The following is a 10,135-nucleotide window of genomic DNA, read 5'->3' as shown; positions in this document are numbered from 1 at the left end:
ATTGAACCCGGGCCGAGGAACGGCGGCGGGGATTGAACCCGGGCCGAGGAACGGCGGCGGGGATTGAACCCGGGCCGAGGAACGGCGGCGGGGATGGTCCGGGTTTATCCCGGGGTCAGGAACGGCGGCAGGGATGGTCCGGGTTTATCCCGGGGTCAGGAACGGCGGCAGGGATGGTCCGGATTCACCCCGCGGTGACAGCGCTCCTGCCTGCCTTGTCTCACCCGCAGGTTGAGATCCTTTCTACAGCTCGGAGCTCCTGCAGCTCCACCGCCGTTGCCGTGGGAGCAGGGTACACCATTCACATCTGCCACGTGTGCCCGCGCCCCATGGCAGTGACTGACCCTGGCACCAGCTCCATGCCCCGTGACACTGACATCCCGGCCCCAGCCGCTCCTCCAAACACACCCAGACTGCAGCAGGAGGAAAGGGAAAAGCGAGACCAAACAGCCAAGGGCCAGACACCAGGGCTGCCTCTCCTTCCTGAAACAAGGAAAGACGCTGCTTGGGACTGAAAGGTGCAGCTGACCTCGCTGTAGCCGAGGCTTTGGGAAGGTGGAAAAGGCAGAAGTGGCCTCCTGCCAGGGCTACTGTTCCTCTACAGCCCTGTCAGCAGTATCTGGGCACTGAATTTGGCTCACCCTCCGKTAAAGGTGGGTGGCAGAGGAGCTGCTCAGCTACGAGCCCTGAGGATCCAGAGGTATTTATTCCCTGGAGCCCTGCTGGGCTGTGACCCCAAGCCCCCAGACCGGCCTGGTGAGGTAGCCCCAGCAGGACAGGCAGTTCAGGCAGAGCCAGGGCTGGGAGAGAGAGAGAGGGGACAGAACACAGAACACTGCTGGAAACTCAGCCAGGTCACCTTTAGCCGGGATTGCTGCTTCCACGGGACTGGTGCTGTGCTGCCAGCTGCCCTCTCCAGCCCTTCTCCATCTCCTGGGAAGGGCTGGCAGGCATCTCCGCTCTCAGCCGCCAAAGCAATCCTAGAAGGCAAAGCCAAACCCTATTCCAGGCCCCAGCATGTCCTTCTCAACCTCCTGCTTCCTCAGCAGATATTTAAATACATTTTAAAGCAAGAAACAAAGCAAGAAGAATCARTGTGAAGTACCAAAAAACCTTTATTTTTTTCCCCCAAACCATAACAACATTTGACATTATATTGATTTCCTCATATATTTGTTATTTCTCTACGTTAGGAACCAGATACAGAAAATACAAACACGATCTGTTGAATCAAAGACGGCACAGCATTCCGTTAGAAAAAGAAACAAAAAAACTAGAGGAGCAAGATAAAAATGGTGAAAAATAGTCATTCCCTCCAGCCCAAACTTTCCAAGAATCATCATCAAAATAGAGCAGTGGAAGTAGCTTCTCTTTCTAAACGCACTTCTGCTTTAAGACAAAAGTTAGATTTATCTTTAGATTTTCAAAGTAAAAAAATGTTAAACTATCTTTCAAGCAATTTTGGAAGTTTGCATAGACCCATTCCCTTTCCAAAAATATCAGCCATCTCTCTATAGAATCTGATACAAATCGAGTGCGCCTCAGCCGAAGGTCACCAAGCTCAATTCACTTTCAAGAAAATAAAACACGATCTCCCCTTCCCCTCCCTCCCCCCACAAAAATATGGGCTCTACCATTATTCCATGTGTTTGAGGCAAGTCACCAGGCTCAGCCGCACCCCTCGCTCAGAGCTTCGTCCCAATTCCTTTTTGTTTCCTACGTTTCCACRGCCGCAGAGGCGCTGCGGGATCGGATGGCGCGGGGAGGGGGCTGACGGACACAGCTCTCAGAAGGGAAGCGGGGGGAATTGTGCATTCTTCAATCCCCCCCTCAGCGAGGAAGTGGCTTTTCACAAGGACAAACACCTGCGACCAGGCAGAGTTTGTAAGGAACTTGTCCCTGGGGACCGGCCTTGTCCACAGGGCTCAGTCACCAGAGCAAGAACTCAGCTAGAGACCGGGTGGGGCAGCAGGGATGGGGCAGGAGGGGTGGAGAAGGTCTGCAGCCCCCGGGTAAGGCAGCGAGGAGAGCAGGGGGAGCCCCTCACCAGGAGGGGTTTAACCGAGGTGCTCTAGCGTACCTGGAGTGAGGTTTTCCCAGAGGTTCCTGGCGGCAGTGCAGAGACCAGCTGCACTGCCACCAGCTTAAAAAGAAACAGCAATGACAAAATAAATAAAAAGTCAACCCCTCCTATTCAGATGAGAATGAAATACGTATTTCTTCAGGCCTCYGCCTGGTTTGGAACCCTCTAAAAACTGAAGCAAACGTTTAAAACGGCTTGTGAACTTCCTGCAGGGGGCAAAGTGATGTGGCAATGAGGGGGGAGAAATCACACGCCTGCTGCCCATCACTCCAAGGGTCAGGACAGCACGAGGCCCCCATTTAAAGTGCTGACCATAGAAAAGATGATGATGATGATGATGAGGGAGCAACATCCTTCTCCCCCTTTTTCCATCACAATTTCCAATTGAAACCCATCTCCTTCACGAAGCCTAACGACTAAGCCTATTCTTTTGGACACTCCGTTTTATATTGGTTTTAAAAAAAGAAAAAGTTAGTAAAAAAGTTACACTGAATTTCCTAACGTTTTGCAATGAGCTTCCACCAACTAAAGGTCCAGAAACTGGGAGAGCAGAGCCCACACGTTTTGCCTGATCCCCAGACTGGAGCAGAGAGCCAGCTCTGTTCTCCAGGGCCAGCCAGGCGTGAGCAGCCCTGCTCATCAGCATCAGAGACCCAGGGGATGCAGAGTCTTGCCAATAAAGTCCTTTTACTTGTTTAAGCCACCTCTGAATCCCCTGAGAAGGGGAACAATGTGGGGAAGAACATTCCCCCCCTCAGCCCCCCTGAAATAAAATATCAATGAAACAATAATGCAGTCAAAAAACACCAGCCTGCTGGGTTTACATAAAAAAAATCCATAAACTTCACAACAAAAAAGAAAAACCCAAAGAAAACTAGCCAGCGGTTTGGGTCTGGAAACTGATTCACTTCTTAAATGTTCAAAGTCCAACAAGGAACAGGCGGCAGCGATGCCACAAGGAAAAAAGTGCTCRCAAGACGCAGATTCCCGAGGCAGCCATGAGTGTGTGGGACCAGTGACCCCACAGCCACCATCTCAGGTGCCCACAGCTGCCCAGGGACTGCTGGGCATTGCTTGTGCTGGACGCACAGCAGGAGCTCTGTGTGGGATCTACAAATAGGAACAGACTGCTCCTTCCTCCCCCCAGGTCTGCTCTGGCTGCTCCAGCCCCAGCTGAGCTGCACCAGGCTGGATGACTGGGACTAGTTACTCACTCAAAACCAGGGGTAGGAGAGCTACAAAGCCACACAAAGACCAGGATCTGTGGAGTCAATAACATAGAGACAAGGAACAGATACCCTGTGAGACACAGTTATCAAAAATGCGAGCAGCGATGTGCCAAGCCACTGGAAAAGGAGAAGAGAAGCCAAAGACATGCCCAGGTTGGCCACAGCGATGTGATGGAGCAGGTAACGCCTCTGCCAGCCTGGGAAGAAGAGACCAGCTTTCTCAAAAGCTCAACTGCTTCTCCTCTTGCTTTGCTGGGAAGATCCTCCTCCCTCTGTCCCACTGGGGATTTCGTGACATGCCGAGCTGCCAGTGCCTCGGAGCAGCCGACTCTTGCCAATGGAGGCCAGAAGAATGCCCTGGGATCCCAACCACTCTGACACTGCCTGCTATTGTTTTTCATGGGAACAGACTCAAAGCAGCAGAAGCGAGCTGGGTTTTGGCCTCTTTCCTGGCTTATGTTTGCTCCTTTCAAGTCCTGGTTGGATCTGATTTCCCAAGGGGCTTTGCTGGTCTCTGGGGAGCAGTCTGAGCCTTGGTTCTGCATGGCCATCTAYAGAAAGGGCAGAACAGCCACTGCTGTCTGAGCCTCCTTCTGCCCTCACCCTGACCTGAGCAGACAGTCAGACCAGGCCTGGCTTTCTGGCAGGGCCCCAGGGAGAGAGAAAGACAAGCAGTTCTCTCCTTCCTGCAGACACATGGCACCCCAGGAACAGGGCAGGATGCTCAGCAGCCTGCAAGTGAGTGCCAAACCTACCCTGGCTGAATGAAGAAGAGATCACCATTAAAAAAAACCTAGCAAGTGTGAAAGAGCTTTTGTTCTAGACAGTCTCAAAAGATCCAACACTTTTCCCCTATGTTAAACCAAACCAAGGTGTTGACTATATCCCCTTTTTACCCTAATTAAAATTTAACTCCCTTTGAAGGGAAAGGGTGAAAAAGACRTATATCCTATATGTGGTCTGTCAAAAAACACAGAAAGAAACCTCTTGAAAAGAGAAACCATCAAAACAGAGTAACCAGCTGTATAGTTTTGCCACACTGCTGAGCACCCTCCCCATGCAGTATCCTTAGCTAGAAGGGTAAAAAAAAAAAAAAAAAAGATAAATCAAGGCCCTTTCATTCCTTGTTTCTCATTCTGCCAGATTCCCTTTTCCAGTAGCTCATCTGCATGCATTGTGGCCAAAGAGACCAGTTAATTTTTTTTTTTCTCCTTTAAAAAAAGATTTTACAATAACTAAGAATTTGAACAACAACGTGATCAGTTACAAGTTTTTCCTTGCTGAACAGGACACGTGTGTGCCTGTGCCTTGTGCACACACACAAGTGTCAGAGGGGAGCACATTCCCAGCCAGGTCCTGGAGTGTGGAGTCACTCTGAGGACACGGCTGCTGAGTGCTACCACAGTGCACTGGCAAAAGAGGAATGGGCACTACACAGAAATAGCTTATCAGCTGAGGGGCTCTGTACAGGAAGGGCTGCAAGCACAGCCTGCTGCCGGCCCATGGCCAGGGGCTGACCAGATCCCCGCTGGCAATTCTGCTGCCAGGAGAATCGCCAAGTGGGGGCTGAAAGGGATCGACATCTCTGCCACACACTGCAAGGAAAAGTGTCGAGCAACTGCAGAAACCAAACCCAAAGAAGAGCAATTGAAAGATCAACCAGAGAACAGTTTGAAGCCTTGTCAGAAGAGTTCACTTGCCACGGAGCAGGTCAGAACAGCTGCTGTGGCTGTTGCAGCAGCAAACASCCATTCTAGCCTTGAAGGCAGAGACAGTAGCTTCTCCCCAGCCCCAGAAGGAACCAGCTGAGGCACAGATCTCTGCTGACAAGGTAAGAAAGGCCAACCAACACCAAATCCCTTACTGGCCCAGGCCAAGAGAGGCAATCGACATCACCACCACAACAGAGAGACCACTGCAGTCAACTGCATCCAGTCTGGCCCAGGGAAGGGCTGTCAGATGMGATTCTTTCCACAGTCCAAGAAGGGCAGTTCCCTTCCTAAGCTAAAGAAACAAGAAGCAAAAAAAAAAAAGAGGCTTTGTATTCCAAACTCCAACAGGACTATTTGCTGAATCAGTCCAGCAAACACAGATTATACTCCTGGAAYAGTGAGTAGAAGCCTCCTCCAGGTAAAATCTGTAACCTCTAAAGTGCTCCTGCTAATGTTGGTTGATGAACACCCCCTTCCATGCCCAGCAGTRGAAGGGCTGCAGCAGTCAGTGGTGTGACGAGCACTCGCATTTAACCGTTCACCAACTCCCAGCTGGATTGCGGTAGTTTTCTGAAATGCACTTTTGGGAAGTGGAATTTCCTATGAGAAGATGATGTTTGGGGACGTGAGGRTAGGAAGGTGAAGTGTACACCACAGCATACCTTGTTCAGTAAAACCAYTGCCTTGGGAGGTGATGTTCCCTTGCAGAGTCAATGGAATAAAGCATCCTGCAAGTGGCCATGTCACCGTGTCCCCAACAAGCAGCTCTGGGTTTGGTTAGAATGGTTTCCCCACCCCCAGTGGTTTGAAGAGTTCACAGTGGTATAACCCAATGTTTTGAGGAGACAGAAGCTGAGAAGTCCCCTGCTGCAAGTGAATGGGTGGAATGAGGGATGCAGATGAGCAACATCCTCTGGGACTAGCCCAAGGAGAAGCCCCACAGACACCTTGTGTCTGAGCAGGAACGGGGGGAAGGCAGGCACTGGAAGGACCAGGAAGCAGAGAAGGACAATGCCAATGCAGGGAAAGTGCATGTTCTGGAGTGGTCTCGGAGTAGTTCTGCAGTGCAAACATATGGAGGGGCATGGAGAAATCCCTTCTGGAATGCTGGATGAAGAGAGGTAAAGGTTGGCATCCATGTGGCAGCRGACTGGGTAGGGGGCCTGTGTCCAGCAGCTCTACCCTGTTCTTCACATTTAGTGGGTTTCAATCACCACTGGCTCGTAAACTCCAGATGAGACCCTGGGGAGGCAGAGGGGGAGAAGATGAGGAGGGCACGTTATTTTTCACAATCATAGTCATTCAGAGCTCTCTGCTCTCAAACATCTTCCTCTAACCCCACACAAAACACTGCCAATAATGAGTCAGAATGGTGGGAAGTCAGTCCTGGGAACCCTGAGGGGACAGAGAGGTGGCAAGTCAGCAAGAGAGCACAGGAGAGAGGTGGGTGTGACACATGAACCCTTCCCAGGGGCACAGCAGAGGGGGAGTATCCTATTCTGCACAAAGAGCCAGCATGTCTGGGTTTGCTGTGCTCCCAGATTTGTTACCAACTTGACACATCTTTGTGTTACCATTATTGTTTCTTTTTGTTCAACTCAAAAGGTGCAGTAAAGCCTCAAATGCAACTGGCCAAGAGCTGCACTAAGAGCTGAAGTGGCATGAAAACGCTTTATTTCTTCAGAAGGCTTTCATGAGAGAACAAGCCCTCGATGATTATGCAAAGGCAGGGAGAGGGGACAATAAGAGGCAGGGAAAAGGGACAATAAACCCAGCTCTGCCGCAGTTTTGCTGCAGGCCAGCAGGAGGCAAAGCTCCCTCCTTCAGGAGCAAACGGGAACCAGCAGCTACCATTTTGTCCTTTCACTCCTCACTTCTGTTCCTGGGTCTAACAACCAGGATCCCATTACCCTCTGAGCTCCTGCTGAGAACTSCATTCATACTCCACTGCAGCTGCAGCCTGCCACCTAAGCGATCCCAGGTTGTTAATTCGGGAAAAAAGTTACCATGTAGTACATGATGTTTAGAACCTCTCCTGCAGCAAAAGGTGSAAGCCTCCTGGGTATAAAGCTCACTAATCTCTCTGGAGGCCCTCTGTCTGCCAGCCTTTTGGAAAGCCTACCTGTTTCCCAGCTGAATACCACTCAGCGTAGTTGTCCCATCTCTGCTCACAAACAACCTCAGGTTACTGTCTGCAGATAGAAAAGGAACACAGACATCAAAATCCAGAACTGCCGAAGCTGCCAGGACCTCCCCTCCCAGCACAGAACAAGTGTTTCTGCAGAAGCACATCAACAATTTGGTGATGTTCCCACAGTCACAGAGCCCCCTGGGAACTCCTTCCCTTGCTCCATAAGGGAGCCTCCACCACATGAAACTCTGGAAAAATAAAAGCAGAGGTATCAATTCAGTCATACTCCAGCTGCCTCTTTTTAGGCAATTCCGTTGATGCAAGTTCTTGGTCAGTTTAAACACATCTGAACAGATGACATGTGTGGCCTCACACAGCTTTTGTAGAATCACTGGAGGAGAAGCTCAGCCTGTTGTGTTGGTGAGAGGCAGCTGCATTCCATCTAGTTTTAACCCATACTGAGTGAGGTGTAAATCCCCATATGGTAAGAGTGTTACCATGTGCAACAGTTTAAGGTGACTAATGGTAAATTAACAAAGAACAGAAAACAAGCTAGGCTCGAATTAAAAAAGCTTGATTTCTATGCTAAACTGGAATACGAAAGTGAAAACAAATGCAGTTTCATTATTAGTTTTCTCCTAACAAATGCTGTGATTGCAATGGAGAAAGCCCCTTCGTAAGCTCTCAGACAGACCTGATCACCAGCACACTGTAACCCATCTTTCTGCAGAGATGTGCTGTTTCCCCTCCAGTTGTGCTCTCCTCTTTTGATAAACACCCTTGGGCTGACCCTGGCTGAAGGCCACTAGAGCAGTGCAGACAGCTGATGCAACTGATTTCCACTGCACTGAGAATCGGTACTTTTCYTCTCTCCCTGCAAGTTTGAGTTACTATTCAATCTCTGCTGTCATGTGTGGAACAGCAGCCAAGTGCTATATCTGTAAATGCATGTGCAGCTCTCACACGGTTTATCTATCACAGAAACACCCAGCMAGCACTGAAGGCAAATAGCTGTCAAAAGGGGAAGGGAGCCCATGGCAGAACAGTTCTGACTGTAAACACTTGGCAGTCTCGTGAAAAGAACAACCCAGACATCCCCTCTGAAACTCCCCCYCTCACCTTCAGTATTGCTGACATCTGTGAAGTCCTGACTCTGCATTATTTTCTCCACTATATCATCAGCATCGATCCTGGTGTCATCCACTCGTGTTGGGTGACTCTCCACTGAATCCTTTTTCCTCCTGGTGAGAGGAAATACAGGAAAAACTTACTCAGCTTTTCAAGACATGGACTTCCATATAGTGTCCTGTTCTCTTGGCCACAGTGTCCTCATCAGACAAAGGAGSAGTTCTGTCTCTCCTTCCCACAGAAAGTTCTTTGCCTCACAGTTACTCACCGGGAGGGTCTGTCCAGCAGCAGGGGTGGTCTGGGGGGGCGAGGWGGCTTCTCCAGTTTGTGCTCCCGCTCCCCCTCAGGACACTCCACGGTCATGCTGAGCCCCCCTGAGGCACTGCTGCTGGTGGAKGTGTTCCTGCGGTGGGTCAGGTCAGACATGCTGGAGGAGCGTGAGTGCTCCGTGCTGTAACCTGCCAACACACAGGGATTACAAATYACAGCTGCTCCCCTTCCTGGAGCACAGCTAACAGGCAGGGCAGCAGCACAGCAGCATTTCTGCTCCTGCATACAGAGGTTTACACATCTGTGAGCTCATCTGAACAGGAGAGTGGTACTACAGAGCAGGGTAAGAGGGATGGCTGCAAATCACTCTCACAGGAGCTCGTTGCAGGAAAGAAAAGGGCAGTGGCCAGTGCTGGCAGAGCTGTGTGGATCAATGRTTACCAGAGATCTTGGACTGCTGGCTGGCGTAGCTCGAGTTCCGCGAGTGCCCCGAGTGGAAAACTTCCTCTGGGCTGGACAGGTTCTGATCCGGCTCTTCTGGGACACCTGCCAAGGAACAACAGGACACTGCTGACACCATAAMCAAGCCAGCACATGGTGCACTGATCAGCTGAGAGTGGAGGCTGATCTTGGGGTGCCAGATCAAGGAAAGGGCAGGGCTGCTGGCASAGCCCTGCTSTACAGGCCAGTACAGGGCTTCAAAACACCCAGGGAACCGGGAAGACCGACAGTGAGCTTTGCTGTTGAGTTTATCACTAATACTATCCAGCACCTGAATTTACAAACATCTCTGGGGGCTTGCAGAATCTAGAAGGACAGGTAGTGTCTGAAACCATCCACAGTTAAAGGCATCAAAAAGTGTCAGATGGCCACTGGCAGTAAAGAATTACGACCTCTGTTTGGATGCTTCTGTTACTACCTTTCTCCTTCTACTACTTGTGAGAGAGCCTGTACCATTTAAATAATCTCTGAATTTGATAGAAACACCTCTGCAGAGCCTCTGCTCCTTTGCTATCCCTGCTTTTCTCTCTTACAAGTTTATCCAGAAGTGCACGAGTGTAACATATTTGCCAGCTTTTCAAGAACAGCACTTACACCATGTGCCCTATCACTGAGGTGATGAGACTCAAGTACTATTTTGGTGCAGTGTATCTGCCTGCACATTTGGAATGTGCTGGGAAGGAAAAAAAAGTGATGTGAAAATGCAGTGCCCTTGAAATCGGGCTCATACAGAAGCCAAAGAACTGCATCAGCAGCTGGAACAAGGCCATTAGACCTTAAACCAACCTCTAAAACCTTCAGAGGAACTTTTCTAGAAAACAACTCTGAGCAACAGAACAGCTGAGTGGAGAACAATGGTAMGTGTCACTGAAAATGGTGGAAAGCAGGAATGAGTGCAGTACATGAATTATTAAATCCCCAGGAAAAAGAACAAATTGCTTTATCTCCACTAACAGACATACACATGGCAAATATTCAACCTTCCTCTCCTCAGTTACAACTTAAATGGTTTCATTATTCTCAATATTCTTAATGAGCAATTGGATTGAGGCTGGGTGCAGGAAAACATGAAAAATTAAAG

General features: G+C 49.9%; 2 protein-coding genes across 2 annotated transcripts in view; both read right to left on the bottom strand.

Annotated features, from left to right (window-relative positions):
- DPM2 (dolichyl-phosphate mannosyltransferase subunit 2, regulatory) overlaps window positions 1-1,815 on the bottom strand; it is a 4,955-nt gene extending 3,140 nt beyond the window's left edge. The window contains exon 1 of the mRNA XM_057374611.1: window positions 1,721-1,815. Within this exon, the coding sequence (XP_057230594.1) occupies window positions 1,721-1,815 (95 nt within the window). The remainder of the gene's footprint in view (window positions 1-1,720) is intronic.
- The window catches only part of EEIG1 (estrogen-induced osteoclastogenesis regulator 1), a 37,818-nt gene continuing 28,780 nt past the window's right edge, over window positions 1,098-10,135 (bottom strand). The window contains exons 8-12 of the mRNA XM_057374584.1: window positions 8,995-9,099; window positions 8,552-8,741; window positions 8,275-8,396; window positions 7,147-7,216; window positions 1,098-6,266 (exon numbers count right to left, since the gene is read on the bottom strand). Coding sequence (XP_057230567.1) covers window positions 6,221-6,266; window positions 7,147-7,216; window positions 8,275-8,396; window positions 8,552-8,741; window positions 8,995-9,099 — 533 coding nt within the window. The 3' untranslated portion in view covers window positions 1,098-6,220. The remainder of the gene's footprint in view (window positions 6,267-7,146; window positions 7,217-8,274; window positions 8,397-8,551; window positions 8,742-8,994; window positions 9,100-10,135) is intronic.

This window comes from Malurus melanocephalus, unplaced genomic scaffold (assembly GCF_030028575.1).
Source record: "Malurus melanocephalus ecotype Western Australia unplaced genomic scaffold, MMel_1.1 scaffold_230, whole genome shotgun sequence".
NCBI lineage: Eukaryota > Metazoa > Chordata > Aves > Passeriformes > Maluridae > Malurus > Malurus melanocephalus.
The sequence above is the reverse complement of the archived record's forward strand: the minus strand, read 5'-3'. Positions and strand labels throughout refer to the sequence as shown.